The sequence below is a fragment of the Colias croceus genome, chromosome 5 (genome assembly GCF_905220415.1).
Source record: "Colias croceus chromosome 5, ilColCroc2.1".
In the NCBI taxonomy this organism is placed as follows: domain Eukaryota; kingdom Metazoa; phylum Arthropoda; class Insecta; order Lepidoptera; family Pieridae; genus Colias; species Colias croceus.
Window position 1 is genome coordinate 11,276,279 of NC_059541.1, and position 20,977 is coordinate 11,297,255.

Genomic DNA, 20,977 nt, shown 5'->3' on the forward strand with positions numbered 1-20,977 from the left:
GCGCCTTCAAAATCTGTGCATCCGATTCGTATTTGGTCTCCGCAAATACGATCACGTTTCCAATTTCCGCAAAAAACTTGAATGGCTTCCTATACGTTTTCGCCGGTATACTCATATGCTGCATTTATTATACGGTATCTTATTCGATCCTAAGACCCCCTCCTATCTTAAAGAAAATTTCAAGTTTCTCAACGAACATTCCTTAACTCTCCGTTCCTCTAACCTTTTAACCTTAAGTATTCCTTCCCACCGTTCTAATTTCTTTCACTCCTCCTTCACTGTCTCCGTCATTAACCTCTGGAATTCGTTACCCGAAGAAATAAGACGTGCTGAATCGATTTTTACTTTCAAAAATAAAGTTAAAAACTATTATAATAAACTGTCGCAGGCTAAATGTTAACCCTCTTGTTTATTGTAAATGCTTATATGTATGTATGTATGTATATGTATATGTATGTATTTATATGTATGTATGTGACCTTATATATATTTATATATACATTATATTATCTGTGTAAGTATATAATATTTATAATGCTGGTATACATGTATGTATTTACTATGTAGTTATTATTCTGATTCATGCACTTTTATTTATTATGCACCACCTCGATTAATTTAACTATTTTCCTCGTCTTTTTTGGGTTGCCTGGTAGAGATCGCTGCCAGCGATAAGGCCGCCTACTGTACATTGGATAATTTGTTGTTAAGTTTATAAAATGTATCATGTCTGGTGTACAATAAAGTATTTTTCATTCATTCATTCATTCATTTGATTCACTGGAACACCAATCTATATGGGAAGCTTTGAAGAATCAAGGAATAAACAATAAATACATAAGGATCATAAAGAATATATACAAAAACAGCACAGGCAGAGTAAAATTGGAAACCGAAGGTGAAGTATTCCCTATAAATCGAGGCGTGAGACAGGGAGACCCACTCTCACCAAAACTTTTTTCCTCAGTATTAGAGGGAATCTTTAGAAAATTAGACTGGGATAACTTCGGCATAAACATTAATGGGACAAATCTGAATCATCTCAGATTTGCTGATGATATAATACTCATATCAGATAACCCTGGAAACCTTCAAACCATGCTTCTTCAACTGGCACAAGAAAGCAAAAAAGTGGGACTATCGATTAACTATGAAAAAACCAAAATCATAGCAAATAGAGCGCGAACCCCAATTAAAATAGAAGATAAGTTAATCGAATATGTCAATTCTTATATTTATTTAGGTCAAATAATAGCTTTCAGCGACCAAATGGAACATGAAATTGAGAGACGGGTTGCCCATTCTTGGAAGAGATACTGGTCGCTGAAAGAAATATTTAAAAATACACAATACAATATCACAATCAAAAGAAGACTATTCAATAAATAATAATTATTTATTTATTAAAAACTAGGTTTCCGCCCGCGGCTTCGCCCGCGCAGTCAAAGAAAAACCAGCATAGTTCCTGTTCCCATGGGATTTCCGGGATTGCGTCATTTTCCCGGGATAAAAAGTAGCCTATGTCCTTTCTCGGGTATTAAAATATCTTTATAACAAATTTCATGCAAATTGGTTCAGTAGTTAAGGCGTGATTGAGTAACAGACAGACAGACAGAGTTACTTTCGCATTTATAATATTAAAATTAATATAATATATGATGATTCTTTATTACTGTGTTTATTTCTGTAATATATAGAAGACTAGATTAGCGCCCGCGGTTTCGCCCGCGTTTTCAAAGGAAAACCCGCATAGTTCCCGTTCCCGTGCGATAAAACCTATCCTATGTGTTAATCCAAGTTACCCTCTATATGTGTGCTAAATTTCATTGAAATCTCTTCAGTAGTATTTGCGTGAAAGAGTAACAAACAAACACACACACACACACACACACATCCTCACGAACTTTCGCATTTATAATATTAGTAGGATATATGTGATATTCATATCTCCATTCAAATCAATTTGTACTGTTTTCCATACAAGCAACTGGACTCAAAGAGACACTTTGATTCCAGTTATAATTACACATATCCTGAAACGTAGCAATATGCCTTTGTAAGACCATGTTATGTTATATCCATGAAATTTAGACCCTGAATTAATTCCAAAACAAAGGTATTATATATGAGTAAAATAAAAAATCCGGTATTGGACAGAAAGCAAGTATATTTATCTGAGCACAAACAGCTAACAGACACACACACCACAAATTAAATCGTATAAATACGCGTAAAAGGGAGACCAATAAGAATTTCTCCGGTGTATAACATAATACTGATATAAATTGACTCTACTAAGCTCTGCATTCTAAGCGGCTCACCACATTAATTTTAATATATCCTTACTAATTTAAACAATTTCTTACACGTAGGTAGCAAAGCAGTGATTTTATGATATAGACTACATTTTATCGCAGTGAAACATCTATTCCAATAGGGATCTATTTAATCGATCACGCGTCCGAAGCTGCTTATGTAAAGTTTTATAAAATCTCATAGTTAATTCGCTGTTTTATTTTATTTCCAGGGCATACAACTAGACAATTCATCAGAAATGTTCGAGAAATGGCGCAAACTGCCGATGCCTTTACATTTCAAAGTAAATGTCTTCAATGTTACAAATATTGACGACATCATGGCGGGGAGGAAACCCGTGCTGAATGAAGTTGGCCCCTTTGTGTATAAGTATGTTCTGATTATTATTAACTTTAGGGATTTATAATTTCATCTTAGACTTATAAGTAGGTACTTCTTTAAATTTCTATATACAAAGGAACTTCTTTAAAAGTAATGGAATGAATATATTTGCGTTTATTTACCTAGCTCCAAGAATACGCTGAATTCAAAAAATAGGACTAAAGTAAAGCAGAACAGATTTTACACCAATATTTTTTTTAGTATAGTTGTCTTTATATTATTCTCAGTAACAGAATGAATTAAGTTATTAGTAATTAATATTCTAGTGCTTTTCCCTGCATTCCAACTTTGAGTTTGAGATTATTCGTGAAAATTAGCATTGCAACTTTGCAATTTTGAATTCACATCTGTTACACTATTTGATATCCTAAGTACCTAAGAACGCTTTCTGAATTAAGTATATAGATTGACAACATTTAAGGGATTAAGGCAAACTAGTATTGCTCATTTATAATTATAGGCAATGTAACTAAAACTTAAACTTATACTGTCTTACCACAAAAAAACTTTGGACAGGGTTTAACTTCGCGCGGGTTCTCTTTATCTGGTTTTGTCGTATTTCACATAGACAACTATTATAGTGACAGATCCCTGGTTTAAAGTTAGACTGTTTAAATTATTATTTTGTGGTAAGACCTAACTTTAAAACCTACCTGTAATTTAGATACGTACCTAAGTACCTACTAATGATTATTTCATTTTAACTGACTTATAAGCTATTTATTTATACACCCACTAATGAATATCTTCGTTCATCGTTTTTGCTATTTAGATTTGAACTTTGCGAGTTGATATTCTATCGCACATTTGCTTATACAAATTATACAGGAGTAAATTTTAAACAATATTATGTTCTTAGATATTATTAAGTTATTACACACTATTTATTTAATTTACACACTATTACCACTATTTAATGAATTATACAAAATTTGTTTAACGTATTTTTCTTATAATTTAATTGTCCCATGACAAGCGGAAAATAAGGAAATAAGACAATGGGATAAAAACTGCGAAACACATTAAAACTACACCATTGTATTCAAATGCTATTCAATTATTTCTCACATTTTTGTAAACAGAGTTAATGAAGGCATAGATAACAAATCAATAGATATGCCGGAAGAAGTAAAACCAAAATGCCAAGAAATTTCTTAAGTGAGTCAAAGCAAAGGTGGTTCCAAATTAAATTGAGTCAAAGGAATGGATAGTTCTGAATATTCTGGCTAGTGGAAATCAGAGCTGCAAGAATAAAGTTTAGCGCATACTGCGTGGCATTTATGCCGATTTTAAAAGACTCATTTCTATTTTTATTGAAAACCAGATTTGAGCCCGCGGCTTCGCCCGCGTTTTCAAAGGAAAACCCGCATAGTTCCCGTTCCCGTAGGATTTCCGGGATAAAACTTATCCTATGTGTTAATCCAAGTTACCCTCTAAGTGTGTGCTAAATTTAATTGTAATCGGTTTAGTAGAATTTGCGTGAAAGAGTAACAAACACACACACACACACACACATCCTCACAAACTTTCGCATTTATAATAATTAGTAGGATAAGAAATTGAATCTCTTTGTTTTCATTTGTAAGAATAGTACCTAATCATTCGCATTTTATAATAATATAAAAAATCTTAGACTACAATGGTAGAAACTATTGTAGTCTAAGATTTTGAATACCTACGATTCGAATCATTTTCCCGTCTGAACGCAGTTTAGATAAAAATTCATTCGCATATAAGTACTACGATAATTAATATCAATAAAATCTTATTTTCAGAGAATATCGAGAACGGACAATACTAGGATATGGGGATAACGATACAATAATATATACCATGAAGAAAACATTTATATACGACAAGGAAGCCTCTGGAGGTCTCAGTGATGACCAAGAAATTACCGTCGTCAATTATCCTTACATGGTTTGTACATTTTCATAACTAAAACATTATTTCTATGTTTACTCTTTCTTCTTTTCTTTTCTTACTCTACTCTTCACTATATCTATCTTCATCGAGTTGCTTGGAAGAAATCGCCCCCGAGTGATAAAGCCGCTCTTTATACATCTCTACTAGCTTTCCGCCCGCGGCTTCGCCCGCGTTTTCATAGAAAACCCCGCATAGTTCCCTTGCCCGTAGGATTTCCGGGATAAAACCTATCCTATCTCTCAAGTTGGATCAAACTGCACATGGTGTGTGAATTTTATTATAATCGTATAATAAAAGGTTAAGTGGTTTAGGAGTCCATTGAGGACAAACATTGTGACACGAGATTTATATATATTAGATGATAAGCTCATCCATGTAACATTTAACAAACAATATTTCTATGTATCTATACTAATATTATAGAGATGAAGAGTTTGTTTGTTTGAACGCCGTAATCTCAGGAATTACTGGTCCGATTCGAAAAATTATTTGGGTGTAGATAGCCCATTTATCGAGGAAGGCTATAGGCTATAATATTATATGATCACGCTAAGACCGACCACGGGTAAACCACGGGGCTAGTCTATATTATATAAAACTCAAAGGTGACTGATATAGTGATTTATCAACGCACAGCCCATACCACTGGACGTATCGGGCTGAAATTTGGCATGCAGGTAGATGTCATAACGTAGGCGTCCCCTAAGAAAGGATTTTGATCAATTCTACCCCAAGGGGATAAAATAGGGGATGAAAATTATTACAATGAAAATTTTTCTTATCCACGCAGGCGAAGCTGCGGGCAACAGCTAGTACAATAAAGCGTATTCATTTCATTTCTTACACGCCATTTATTTCCTTATTCGATTTGTAGACTGTAATATATTTAAAAATATCTATGTAAATAATTAGTCTACAATCTACATAGTTATAGGGTAATTGCGCTGGTTTGCCGTCCAGCTTCTGTTTTCGTCCATTTGACTGACCTGCTACAATCAAGTGCGTAAAACTTGAATACAAACCTACCTTCCCGCGCAAGTTTGCACTTTTTACGGTCCATAATGTTTAAGCAACAGTACTATCAACATTAAAATTTGATTTGACAAGAAGAGAGTTCAAAAAATTAACGTAAATGTGGCCGCTTCGCATACGTGCCTTGCAGATGTCATCGCGCGAGAGAAAAATTTGCCGGCGAGAAAAGTTCATGGTAAGGTAAATCACTGTTTTAGCTAGTTTACGTAATGTTTTTGGTACGTATGTTTATTTATAAGCATAATAAACGCAATTATAAGTGTTTATCATACATTTTTATAAAACTCTTCGAAATATTAAGTGGACGGATACTAGGTTACCAAATTCTCAAAATATTTGGTTTTCGTCCAAGTGGACGGAAACTCAAACAGCTACGTGAATATTTGTTAGGGTCATTTTACTTTATCGGACCTTTAAAATACTGAATAGTTTCTCCCGAAGTGATCTTTATTGCTATTAGTTTAGTTTTTTTGGTTTCCGTCCACTGCTATGTCAGTGCTGCCAAAATAAAAAAATATTTAAAGAAGTGGACGAAAACTAAATTTAGCTTTAAATGTTTTAGTTTTCGTCCATGAATGAGTATTGGAGTATCCAAAAATTAAATATAGCCATTCTTTTGCATTACTTTTCGTCTATTTTTACGTATTGAAAAGTTTTCTATTCAGTATCTTCCTTATAAATAATTGGTGAGGGCCAGAGTGTTGTAGGTACCTAATATTGTCATTCATTCAGTCATGTATCATTCTCCTTATGTGAAGTAGAGTCAATTATTCGTAGCATAAATGGGGGTAGGTCAGACATAATACACTGTATTTTTCTTGATTATCATTCACTTGAGTATCATCTTTTATTCTAGGTCTGTTTTGCCAATGCAGTATTTTTTTATTATACTTACTCAACGTATCCTCAGAAAGATCTTATTGTTTTTAGATGGCCTCGAAGGAGTCTAAGAAATCTAGAAAAAAAAGACGCTGCGTACACTGAAGATTCTGTAGCTAAAACTTATTATTATGGCTGTGTGTTTATAGTACGTTTCATTTGATAAACAAAGTATTAGAATGAAAATTTTTGTTGTTAGAATGAATATTTCTGTTTTTTGATGTTATTTCTTAGTCCTGTAATTATTACTTGTTTCATTTACATTGTAAGGAACGCATTCCTTTCTTTATTACGAATGATTATACAGTCATCACTAACGCCTATAAGGACTGCCAAGTGCTACATAGATCTCAGTGTTGACTAGTTATATTGATTATTATTAGTAAAACCACAAGTAAAACTAAACCTGGGTAGTGAGAAATTGTAATGTTAATTAAATAAACGTATATATTTACCTGTAATTGATTTTAAACTTAATAGTTGACCTACCCTCCTTTTTCTACACGGTGGTCGAAAACTAGCTTACACTAGGACGAAAACCAGTTTTTTTGGACGAAAACTAGCATTTACCCTACTTTTGCAGAAAATAATTTAAATAAAAAGATACATCAAAATGATTTATTTTCCCTTAATATTATCTCAAAGAAGACTATATAAGGACTTAAAAAAAAAATTATATATTTAAGGAAGGGTGCTCCAAAATATTTATTTCGTATCACAAAGGGCAACTCCTATAATTGGACGAAAACCAGCGCAATGACCCTACTTATTCCACTGTATTATTAATTGAGGAAATAAAACAGTGAGTAATTCCTTATTTGTAGCGATGGTCAGTAACTATAGTAGAATGAATGAAAATAAAAAATACGTAAGTACATAGTACATACAAATCCCACGTTTTTAATCTAATCTTATCTATCTAATCTATGCTTGAATATTGCAGAATATACAAATTTACATAATTGCGGAGTTTTTCCATTGATTAATTGCCAAATTTATGTAAAAATATCGAATAATTTGCATGTTTAATATACCTACTTAAATTGTTTTAATGTTAAACTACAAGTTCCCAGATTTTTTCATACATTATCACACTAGGTACAGTTTTAACCACAATATCAGTGGACTTGAATGTTTTCAATAAAAAAAAAAACTACTTAATTCCTCTTATATTTTTTTCGAAGTAAATATATAAGTATTTTAGTATTATACTAACTGTGCCCCGCGGTTTTACCCGCATTGCTCCACTTCTGATGTACTTAGCGTGATAATATACCTGTAGACTTCCTCGATAAATGGGCTATCTAACATCGAAATATATTTTTTAATCGGATCAGTAGTTCTCAGGAACTTAGAGATTAGCGCGGTAAAACAAACAAACATTAATTATATTATACACACATGACACAACCATCAGTTTTGTATTTATCTAATTACCTACAAAATTACTAATATTATAGTAATTATTTAATCCAAACGATTTTGCCAAAAAGTTAATTAAACCATAAATTACTATTTTTGTTTATTTTGTCATATTTTGTGCATCTTGTAGTCAGATGTGACTTGCCACATCCAATCCCAAATCCAAAATCAGTAGTAAATAATGAACACATTATCGTAGAGACAAAATGTTTTAGCGAGTTCCTGCAAACTGATTAATTTATTCTATTATTTATTTTACCCTCTTATTGTCAACCCAAAATAAGCACTATTTTATTAGATCCTGTATATTAAATCGATCTCAGTCTCTACAAAATATTTCAGATAAATAATTAAATAAACATTAATACTTATACTTATTTATAAGTAGGCAAATTACCAGTAATTAAAAACTAAAACATTGTTATCATGTGTATTCTTAATTGTATTCTCGTAATATACCCGCAGTTCCCACATTAAGATGCATAATGGCGGCTTATGTCGTAATTGTAATGTGCAAATAATTTTTAATAACCGTACGTAGTCATGGCAACCGCTAATGCTCAAATTAATTAAGTGTTCACTTAGCTATCTAGATTAAGATTTTAGATTATTTAGCTATAAGCTATATTTAGTCATGTTATATACCTATGTATTCATTATCTATCCTATTTAATCCAAATTTGACCATGTAAATAATAAATATGTAAGTATATCGTATTGCTCACTTACACAACTTTAAAACACTTTCCCAATAATTTGTATGATATTCAATGAAATTCATAAAAAAAGAACAAATAAAACCTAACCTATATCATATTTCACGACACATACAGGTTTAATGATAGCATAGCTCCACACATAGCTCCAATTATTTACACAATAAAATACAATGAACACACACAAGGAAAATACTAAATTTTTAAAATCAATATTGATTTTAAAAATTTATTATTTTCCTATAAATTAATTGTTTTTTATATATTTCAGAATGCAATACTAACAGCGCACGACTTAATGCCAGGAATCGTAGGTCTCTTAAACACAGCTATGGGTGCATTTTTCTCCAGTGAGGAGGTCCCGTTCGTCTCGGTCAAAGCTAAGGACCTATTCTTTGATGGAATCTACCTGAATTGTGCTCTGAATCAATCTGCTTTAGGTGAGACCCTTAATATATTTATTTAATAAGAATTTTAAAGTGTGAATGTGTGTATGTTGATATATTGTGATTGATGACTTTGTGACTTCGGTCGTAGGTCTCAATGCAGAAATTTTGGTAGACTGACATAGATTGGGCTACCAAAGTCAATGCTATTTTTTAACGTTCCTAACCACTACTTATGTGATAAAAGAAAAAACGAAACCAAAAAGAAAACCTTTAACTGGCGTATGTTTTTAAAATAACTCATTCATTTATATGAATTTTTGATATTCTTTTGGCGAAATTTAAAAATACATTAAATAAACAGTCTCGTGCATTGATACTGACGATAATGAAAGAACATGTAATTTCCGCTGCGGCCTACGCAAATTCACTACAAAAGTAATGGAATTTTGATTAAAAATATTCAATGGTTTAAAATATTTTTTTTCATTTTTCTCAGAATTGAAAAGTCTCTTTATTAAGGAGAGTTTTAAATATTTGATATTACGTATAATGATCCGTGGGCGTATGCGTCTATGTGTGTGTGTGCGTGGGTGTAGATGTGTGAATGTGTGGGTGCTCACGTTAATGTACTCATGCTAATAGGGCTGCATTTTCCTTCTATTATTCTAAAGCAGAATTAAACCCATTAGTATCCCGGCTAACTCCCACGAACGTTTTATAATGTGAACGGATCCCAGATAATCTCTCTTTCTTTATTCTATTAACCTGAAAGCAAACGACATACAGATTATATAATACTCCTTTATTTAAGTAGTAAGTAGTAAATATATGAACGAATAATAAGTTATTTTAAGAGTAATATCTTTATTCGAACCAAAGTTAACATAAACAAAGCTAAAACCATTTTTAATAAACGACATGCAGTAAAACGTTTATATTCTCCACGACGATAAAACCCGTGGTGCATATCAAATAGTGGGAGTGATTGAGATGTGCTTTTGATATGGCTTCCCTGCGCAGAATGCATGTTATGTTAATAAAATTATATGCTAGCTTACTGCATGTGGCTACGGCCGCGGCCGTGTAGTCAAAGGAAACGAGATATTTCATTGAACTAGTATAGTATTATAAGTATTATCTGTGGCCACGGTACAAAAGTTATAGCCTATGCTATGTCTAAAGTCTAAACCTTATTATTTAGATTTCTATGGTCTACACTGACCATATTGCTACGCGGGGCTTCTTGCTCTGTGGACTTATTTAAATTGATTAGCGTCCTATCCCTAGACAAAAAAAGACGTGAAAAAAGAGAAACAAACACATTTTTGAATTTTAGATAATAGTCAGAACTAGATAATACAATTTAAAAACCATAGTTTAAATATAGTACCTACATGGTACCTACCAACTCGCTAAAGATGTAGTAAATTTGCTAAAGTCGAAGACCTTTCTAATAATCTACTCAAAAAGTACTACTGCTACTACTACTGTACTATCAGAGTAGGTACTTTTTGAGTTTATTCATTGGTACCTAGATGATGTTGAAAATCACATTAAAAATTAGTTTTGTTTTGTGTATCTAGACACGCGGCAGCGTGTCAAGCCGAGTTCAAGCGAAGAGAACTGGCGAGCAGCAGCCGTGTGTATATTTACACGAACCATTTTGAGCCACTTTTCACCCTAACTCGAAAACTATTTAAGTTATATAAACCAAATTTGGTACATATCAAGAGGACCTCAAGATAAACAAGAACCTTAAATTTCATAAATACAGATTATACAGTTGCGTAGATATTAATATCCAAAAATCGCAATTTTTAAGACTGACTGACTTATAGACATATACAAAACCTAACCCACTTCCAGATGACCTAGAAAGTTCAAATTTTGTAATCAACTAGGTAATAGTGAGTGTACAAAGGAAAAAATCAGAAAATACTGAATTTATTTGTATTTAATTTTTTTTTCACTGACATAAATTTTGTTTGTATGGAAAAATGGAAAAGTTTAAAAAAAAAGAAAATAGTATATTCACCTTACTAGTCTTAAAAAATAGATAAAAACTAATCAGTGGCCGAAAAAAATTTTGAAATCCATCAATAAATGACTGAGATATAGATTATTGAAGTTTACATATTTTAGGACGAAACATCTGTAGATTCGAAGCGCCTCTGACATCACATTCACTCGCGCTAGTATCGCTAGGGCGGATTACTTCGATTGCATGATTTCTTTATTCAAATCTGTTATTAAACGTAAAATAAAAGAAAATTGTAATAAAAATATTGCCTTTATTGCTAATACAGTTAAAAATAATATATAATTTTACATATTCACATTTATTTATTCTTTATTTATGAGTGTTTAGTTTAGTTTTAATTTCAGTGTAAATAAATAAATAAATAAATAAAATCTTTATTTTGCTTTAAACATGGTATTCAATGGTGATACAATTATATTAATAAAGCACAAACATGTTAAGCCAATACAAGCATGCAAAAATAATTACATATATTATATTTAATATATTTAATATTACATACTGTTTATATTTTCTGAGGTTCTAAGAACTAGCCTCATCAAATTATGGGGTTCAATAGGTCATTAGTTGTTTGCTTTGTGAAAATAATTATATTATTCAAATTAAAAAAGTTATATTTTGGAATAAACATTGTTCTCTAAGGGAAAATAAAACAATTGAGTTTTCAGTCAACCTAAGAACTTAATACATCTTTGTAAATAAATTTCTAGACTGTCTGCAGAACTTGGCACACATTTAGATCTCATTTCTTTTTTTGGCAAATTAAGTCAACGATTGAACTCGGCTCCAATTTTTACATTTATGTTTTTGGTGGGATTGTACCTACTCGTAATATTATTTAGGACAGAGACAGAGTAGCTCTACAGTTAAGTAATTCAATTGCAAAATTAGTTTCCAGACTAGATGTTACGAAACAAGTATTTTTAAGATAGATAGATAGCACTAAAAAGTTTTAACAATTTCCATATTTATCTATCCACTTTGCTGTTGGGGATTATGGCCTAAATTCTATTCATGAACAAACTGCGCCACGTTTTCTTTTTACCCGTCTGCAGAAATAGGAAAGTTACGTTTTAAGAGTGTGTAGTTAGTAGTTACTCTATACACCAAACCACTGGAATGGAAGGATTTTGACTTCGGTGTCGTTGTAATCATCAGAATTGTCGTAGGTAGTCAGATGACTATAATTCCGAGGCGATAAATTAGCAGTCGGGTTATAAATTAATAATAATAAAAATTCGTATTATATTCGTATTATATTCGTATTATTCGTATTATATTCGTATTATTCGTATTATATTCGTATTATATTCGTATTATATTCGTATTATATATACCAATTTCAGGATTTTTTTTATAAAATAACAACTATTTGTTTCAGCTTTAATTTGTGGAAAGATAAAAGCAGACACACCTCCCGTGATGCGACCGTCCGAAGACAAAAATGGATTTTATTTCTCTTTGTTCAACCATGTAAGTATTAATAAGTAATATTATGTTTACTTTATTCTCTGTATGTACATCTGATAATGCTGGTATATTTTCGATATCTACGGGGCTTTCTACGACAAATACCATTAAAATTTAAATATGTAAAAATATATAATATTATGTTTTGTTCAACATATTGCTATTTTGAAGTAAAACTTCTTGAGACGCGTTGAGAGTAATGTCGCGTCATGGCAATACCGTCACGTCATGGAATAATGCGACGATTTTGGTGTATTTGAATTTTGCCAAAGAAGTTTCACTTCTGACACGTGTCCTCGACACACACGCTCTTTTTTATGATAGAGTATAGTCTGTCTAGTATTTATTTTCGAGGTTTACAATATAAATAAACCTTGAAAATGAATCCAATGCCGTGCGTTTTAGAAATCCAAAGTGCAATATTATATTTTCGTAACATGATTTTCACAGGATTTTTATCTACACTAATATTATAAAGAGGAAAACTTTGTTTGTTTGATTGTAAAGAATAGGCTCATAAACTACTGGACCGATTTTAAAAATTCTTTCACCATTCGAAAGCTACATTATCCACGAGTAGCATAGGCTAGGTTTTATCCCGGAAATCCCACGGGAACGGGAACTATGCGGGTTTTTCTTTGAAAACGCGGGCGAAGCCGCAGGCGGAAAGCTAGTATGATATAAAATACGAATAAAACTTTTCTTCAATTTGTAGCGAAATGAATCCCTTTTCTAATCCAATAAAAAAGTTGAGTCATTGAATAAAATTATAACTTGGAATGGTGACGTGCTACATTTTACCTTTTTACGACACCAGATAGATATTTTTCAATAAAAACAACCCTCGTCTTTTTGTTCTGTTATTTTTTATTGGAAGTTATCTGGTGTCTTCTTTAGAGAGGTTTTAAAAGAAATCAAAATAAAAAAAATTGTACCTAATGGTAGATACGTCTGTCCACTATACCACAGATTAGAGAATAGTGACTATACTATCAAAATATGATTTAAAGAGTTGATTATTTCATGTCCTCCTTTATATTGGAGATTTTACCTAATACCAATCGGTTATAGTAGCTCCCAAGTTTGTATACATTCCTACTGATTATCCTATCCTACTGATTGTCCTATCCTCTAATTTATATATTAAATCTTCCAGCTAAACAACACAGACCTCGGTCCATACAGCATGATTCGAGGAACAGAGAACATTCGAGATCTCGGAAGAATCGTCGCTTACAAGAACCAAACCATCATGGCCGAATGGAAAGACCCATATTGTGGCATGATCAACGGCTCTGATGGTTCCATCTACCCGCCGGTAGATGGCGATGATATTCCCGACAAGCTGTATACCTTTGAAGCTGAGATTTGCAGGTAAATAAAATTGTAGGGTAGATTGAAAAATGTTTTTAAACTTGAAGGGATTATAATATTATAGGTACATAAGTATAATAAATTATAAAATACGTGAATTAATTAAGTTAACATTAGTAAACAATATATCCGTGATAATTATTATTATTGAATAAGACTTGATTTTACATCATAGATACAGGTTAGGTTTTAAAAATAATCTCCACTTGTATTGAAAGCATCTATATTTACATTATACAAATTACTTTCGTTACTTTCCTTTCCGTTTACCTACTTATATCTAACGACTAGGTACTCAAAATTGAGCAAAAACATACCCAAGGAAGAAAACCTCATTTTGATTCCATGCATTTACCTTCAAAGTGCCGGATTAATCCCACCTCACCCCAAAGGAATAATTTCAGAACGAAATTCCTTCATCGTGATGATATTTATTTTGCAAAGTAACGAATACGGTGCCTATATGTTATAGGTAAAGCATATTGTTTGCGTATTCCGTGGTACGTTTATATTACTTTCAGTTTTAAAGGCAAAACTTTTTGGGTATATTTCGCTCGCATGTTAAAGTTTACATTTCATATATTTTAGGTTGAAATATGTTGGGAAAAGCAATACGTGTGCATAAATTGAACTTGATTTGAAAATATCTATCTGTTTATACTTACAGGTACATTTAATATATAAAAAGAAAACTGACTAAATTATGGACTAATATAATATCAGACCAAGCCCAAAATACATAAATTTGATAGAACATAAACTTAAAATTTTACAGAACACTTTCTTGTATAACGTAGTTTAGTAACTACTGAAAAAGATTTTGTTGGCTCCTAACATGAAAATTTTGTATGAAACTCCGGTAGCTTTATAGCTAAATCTAAAAAAAAATATTGTTTCAAATTCAAATGCGACTTTCCGACTACCGAAAACGCTAAAATAAATATGAATTTTGAATTAAAACTGAAAGAATTAAACTGAATAGAACAATTATGTCACACAGAATGGACTTAATATTATGTTCTGTGGAATGGAATGACTAGCTATTAACAAATCGGCAAGAGCCTTCGGGCTATTTTAATTAGAATTGGCGCGTCGTTGCGTTAATTATTTTTTATCGAATTCTATCGATTAATGAATCTATAGTAGGTGTATCTAGACTCTAGAGCATTTAAAGGGAGACGTGATTTAAAATATTTCTTAATCTATAAAGTATACAATATACTGAAATGTTTCAAACAATTTCAACCTTGAATATTTACAAGAACAACGCCTTAGATTAAGGATTGGTCCATAATCTAAGAACAACGCTTTATTTTTTACTTTTAGTCAGTTTACAGTTATCTGCTGGTGTACCGTGTAGGCGTAAATAATTTATTTTCATCGTTATCAAGAAAATTGTCCATAAAATAGATTTTATCTTCACAAAATAATTGAAAATAATGGTTGCCATTATTTTAATTTATCTCATCCTTTCTAATTTTAGAAATTGGCCGCGTATATTAAAATAATTATTTATACTTCATACATATCTACCGTTATAAACATTTTGTAAATTTGTATATTACCTATCTCATGTAATTTATTAACCATTTCTAAATCTTTAATTTTCAGATCAGTTTACGCAGCGTATGTTGGTCGCCGAGAAGTGTTCAACATGAGCGCGCTGTACTACGAAATAGACAAGATGGCGTTTGCCGCCAAAAGCGCTAACCCCGCCAACAAGTGCTTCTGTCAAAAGTTAGTGTAATTGGTCATAAATAAAATTTTATATTATCTCATAGACAAGGCAATTTTAGTTTAAAATAATACCTACAATAGGTGGACTTTTTTCGCACGGTACTAACAGATAAATAGAAAAAACACATAGATAGGGAGGCGAAGAGGGGAATTTTCTGCAATACTCAAGCGTGGCAGTTTAAGATATGAGAGATACCTTAGACCTAATAGACCAACCTTGTTAACTATTTAGCTCTATATGTAGTGACGCGCGCCTAGGATAGACGATCAGATTAGTAAAAAAAAATCGATAGTCTGAAATACTCGAGCGCGTCAGATTAAGATATTGGGGGTTGATTTTAGTGTTTTAAGACTAAATTTAACTAATCTGACCATAAGTCCTTGACGCCGCCGAGTTATAGGGTCGCGAACTTGTAAAAAAAATACGTTAACCCGGCATTCTCGAGCGCGATTTTTTATTTTTTATTTTGAAGAATATAATCTAAAACTTACTAAAAACACAAAATCTGCCGGTTTCCGCTTGACCGGAAGTCTGGAGGAGCCATTTCGTCTTCCGAAAAACGCGTTGCAGCATATAAGTCGCTAACTTTACTTTAAAAAAAAAAAAGTTTAAATAAACAAAAAAGGTAATTTTATTTTACAAAAAAAGGTCTCTTTTCATTTTTGTCCAATGTTTAATTTTTTTTTTTACTTGAAGCATCATAAAAACTCAAACTCCCGGTTTTTTGAGTATATCTCGAAAACTGAATTGGTAAGAAAAATTGATATGAAATAACGATAATTAAAAAAAAGAAACCCACAAACCTTTTTCGGTCAGATTAAGAGAACCCACCAACATTTTTATCAGATTAAGAAAATATGCTTTCAGGATACCTAGATAAACCTCCCCTATGAAAATCTGACGCGCTCGAGTATTTCAAAAGGACTGTTTTTTTTCTGCATTTTCAAAAATTCATCGTAACTTATCGTCATGCCGTAATCGTCAGTTTTTTTAAGGGGTGCTTTCTTGGGGCCTAATTAACACCCCTTCCGAAAATCTGACGCGCTCGAGTAAATTTTTTTTTTTGTGCATTTTTGACGAATTTATATGCCTAGCCCCACCACGCAAACCGGCAGATTAGTATACCGTTGTTATCAGAGGCACTTGGGGCATACGTAGTATGAATATCTGACGCGCTCGAGAATGCCCAAGTAACTGTTTTTTTTTTACATTTTTGAAAATCCGTACACGCCAAACCCACCGCTAAAATGGTTTTTACTTTTTACCATAGAAGCTTTTCTTTTCGAAATTATTTTCTCTTTCGATTTTGATAAGTCTCGACGACGCCGTTGAATTACGCCATTTAGCTACCTCGCCTCCCTATCTAACACACAAAGACGTGTACGTAATGTCTAGCAAAAAAAATCTATATGTGTAGTAACACTACATTTTCACACAAAGATATGAATAGACAATAGAATATCATTGCTGATATTCTGGGTGCGAATACTCTCGTGAAACAGATAATAATAATTATTATGATATGCCCCAGTTCGTTTTCCCTATACCCTACAACTTTTTACATTGATGATAGGTAGGTACATAATAATATAATAATAAGATATAGAGCACTCAAAAACATGTTGTAATAAAAGCTGTTTAAAAATATTAAACACATACTCCAAAAATAAAAATTACTAGGTACCTAAGTACCTGCCTATTTTATGCAATGAATAAATGAAACTTTAAATATTTACATGGGTAATGTGATTGTTCATCGTTTCCATGCAATACAGCATCTGTTCAATTATTTGAACGAAAGCTTGTGAACAAGTTTGGGTTTCTTTTTTAATTAGAGAAATGGATAGCTTTGTAAATGTAATTGGATAAACACGGATAATGGATTACAATGTGTTATTTTTGAACAGACTAAAATATGTAGTTTATAATCTCGGCAATGCATTTTGTTGTCAACGCACAGTGATCATATTAATTTTAGAATATAACCGGCGATAAATGATGAAGTATTAACCAACATAAAATAATTTCAGTGATTAGGTACAAATTACAATCCATTGAGCGCGAACTTTATTGGATTTAAATTCTAAGCTCTAGCATTACAATTCCTATAAATAATATTAAAATTTGATTATTTTTACAGGAATTGGAGCAGTCAACACGACGGGTGCCTTATCATGGGTGTTATGAACCTCATGCCGTGTAAGGGAGCACCAGCTATATTGTCTTTGCCCCACTTTTATCTTGCGTCTGAAGAACTATTGGACTATTTTGATGGCGGCATCAAACCAGATCAGGATAAACATACAAGTTTTGTTTATATGGACCCTGTAAGTATTAATGTTTTTGAGGACATACGGAGCGACATAATCGACTCTCGACTAAGCTCCTTAAATAAAGATAAAAAAAAATATTAAGAAATAAGTACAATGGGAAGGTAGCAAGACGATATATGTGCATTATTATTTATTGATATTGAAGAAAAAACAATTTATGAAAATGAAAATGTGTCTGTGAAAAAAAAAACTACCGAGTGGAACTACTAGAGGATATGATAAAATAACTGCGATATATTTCGAGTTTAATCGAGTAGATACTAGCACCTAATATTTTGAAACACGATTATAAAAATGCAAGAATTAATAGGCAAATAACTTTAGAAATTTCTAGAGCAATATTAAGATTGAATAAAGAAAACATCTGTGCAATTTTTCTATCAGTAGGTATTCATTATTTCGACGTAGCGTAAACTTCCTGTCCGTGAGTTCGATAAATCATCTTCATTCTTCATAATATTTATTAATAAATTATTCAGGGAAATACAAAAATACACCGAGAAAGGAACTTAGGTATTAGACACAGATATTAATATGTAATAATATACAGAACTAAGTAGGTAGTCTATTTAGTACTAATTCTTGACAAAATGCTATCTGTACATTCGGCAACGTTGGGCGAGAGGCAAAAAATCTCAAAAGCAAAACAAACTAATACATTAAACACATTCCAGAAAACCGGTGTAGTATTAAAAGGATCTCAAAGAATACAGTTCAACATAGAATTACGGAACATTCCTGACGTGCCGCAGCTGCAGACCGTACAAACTGGACTGTTTCCACTCTTGTGGATTGAAGAGGTAATTATACATTCATTTCATCATCATCATCATCATCATCATCATCATCAGCCCATATACGTTCCCACTGCTGGGACACGGGCCTCCTATGAGGGTACAGGCCATAATCCACCGCGCTGGCCAAGTGCGTGTTGGCGGATGACACATGTCGTCGAACTTTTTAATTCTTCGACATGTCGGTTTCCTCACGATGTTTTCCTTCACCGTTCGAGCAGTGGTGATGTTACAACATACGCAGATAAATTGAAAAATCAATTTATTTCCTACGCGCTCGCCTGGTCTCGAACCACGGACTTATCGATTCGAAGTCTAAGGTCTCACCACTGAGCCACCACTGCTCTCTACATTCATTTACTATTAACTATTGGAAGTACTAGTGCAATAGGTTTGCAGATGTATTAGAAAGTGCGGTAATAGATTTACTACTAGATTAGCTACTGTATTAGATTTACTTCCGCAATAGATTTGCAGCTGCGAGTGATTTACTACTAATAATTGTAATAGGTAGATTGACTGAGCGCTTGAAAAGTTTGAAAGACTCGATTTTTATATATGTATATTAGATTTACTACTTGATTAACTATACTTACTTACTTACTTCTTCAATAGATTTGTAACTGAATTGATTTATTGTAGGTACCTACCTAATTGTAATAGATTGACTACTGTAGATAGTTGATAGCAGGTGTGCGCTTGAAAAGTGGCAGTGGAAGACTGCTGAATCGTGACATGAGATAAAGCATTCAGTAGAGTCGTAGACCGTAGAACATATTATTATCTGATTAGCTTATATAAAAATTTGAAAAGCAAACGATGATCTATTTTTTGATAATACTATTTTGATGCACTATTAAGAGCAATTGTTATGCGTGTTGGTGGTTTGTAATAAAAACGTATTATGTACCTATTTAAACTTTTTTAAAAGATCCCCAAGAAAACAAAATGGATTTTACTGTAAGCGAAAATTTAATAGGAACATAGATCATAGATAAAATGTTAATCTAGGTAAATAGTACCTACTTCAGCGCAGACAAATCCTGCGCTAACAGTATAATCAATCTTTATAAAATATCGCTTTTTAACGAGCACACTTTTACCTAACCTGTTTTGAATAATTCTGTTCAAACAATTCTTTACCGAAAATTCTTCTTGTATATTCAAGAATTCATGATTGAAACTAATAGGTAGGTATTATTCGTATTTCATAGTTTATGAAATTGAAAACTCTTAAGTAAATTGATCTTCATGTATAATTGAAAAATTGAAAATTGAAAAATAAGTTAATTTTAATTTTAATTTCTACTGTTCAATTATATCTTAAGTCAAAATATCAACACGATCATTGCCACAGATCATTGCCTTTATAATTTAAAACATTAAAAAAAATACACATGACATTAGATGCAACCTCGGATGCAACATTCTTGCCACCTCAGATTATTTTAATTCATTTATAATCTGAGCTGGCCACAAAAGAAAAAAAACAATAATGACCATTTCAAATTTCGAATTCCAGGGTGCCAGCGTTCCCGAGGAACTACGCGGGGAACTGCAGCGGGTCCATTCACTCCTCGACTACGTGGAAGGCGCGCGATGGCTGCTATTGGTCGCTTGTGCGTTCGCGTGTGTGTTCGCTGCTGTGTGTGTAGTGCGGTCTGGTGTGCGTGTGTGGCCGAGGAACAACCATTTTGTGCTCAATCCCACTAATGTTAATAAACGTTGAATTGTTTTTTTGTGTTTTATTTTAAAAGTATAATACTTTACATACAATTGATTAGTTTTGATTTTTGCGTTTTATAGAGATTTTTATATCTTCATATCCTATCAGTAACAGCAAGCACTAAGTAAACAAAATACCAAACCTGCTTACATATTTTGAGATCATAGATTTCATAAACAAACACTTTTATAATTTACTGTCGAAGAATTTAAATTTTTTTCGTCAGCATTACAACAGTTATCTCAACTGCTATTATTATGTGTCTTACAATTCGCAATACGTTACTGATATTTTTAATTAAAAAATATATATTATTATATTTTAAGAACTTCTCTACATTTATCTGAGTAGACGTACAGTTATTATAGATAAGTTTTTAACATGTTCTAATTATAGAGTTCGCGGGCGACATCACTACATATAAGTAGTAGGTAGTATAA

At 32.2% G+C, this 20,977-nt stretch overlaps 1 protein-coding gene across 1 annotated transcript in view; it reads left to right on the plus strand.

The window, feature by feature from the left end:
- Positions 1-20,546, plus strand: part of LOC123691775 (sensory neuron membrane protein 2-like) — a 30,546-nt gene extending 10,000 nt beyond the window's left edge. Inside the window, exons 2-10 of the mRNA XM_045636329.1 lie at positions 2,528-2,685; positions 4,473-4,617; positions 8,944-9,112; positions 12,484-12,575; positions 13,729-13,946; positions 15,558-15,683; positions 17,825-18,011; positions 18,692-18,817; positions 20,334-20,546. Of these exons, the coding sequence (XP_045492285.1) occupies positions 2,528-2,685; positions 4,473-4,617; positions 8,944-9,112; positions 12,484-12,575; positions 13,729-13,946; positions 15,558-15,683; positions 17,825-18,011; positions 18,692-18,817; positions 20,334-20,540 (1,428 nt within the window). The 3' untranslated portion in view covers positions 20,541-20,546. The remainder of the gene's footprint in view (positions 1-2,527; positions 2,686-4,472; positions 4,618-8,943; positions 9,113-12,483; positions 12,576-13,728; positions 13,947-15,557; positions 15,684-17,824; positions 18,012-18,691; positions 18,818-20,333) is intronic.
- The last annotated feature ends 431 nt before the right edge of the window (positions 20,547-20,977 follow it).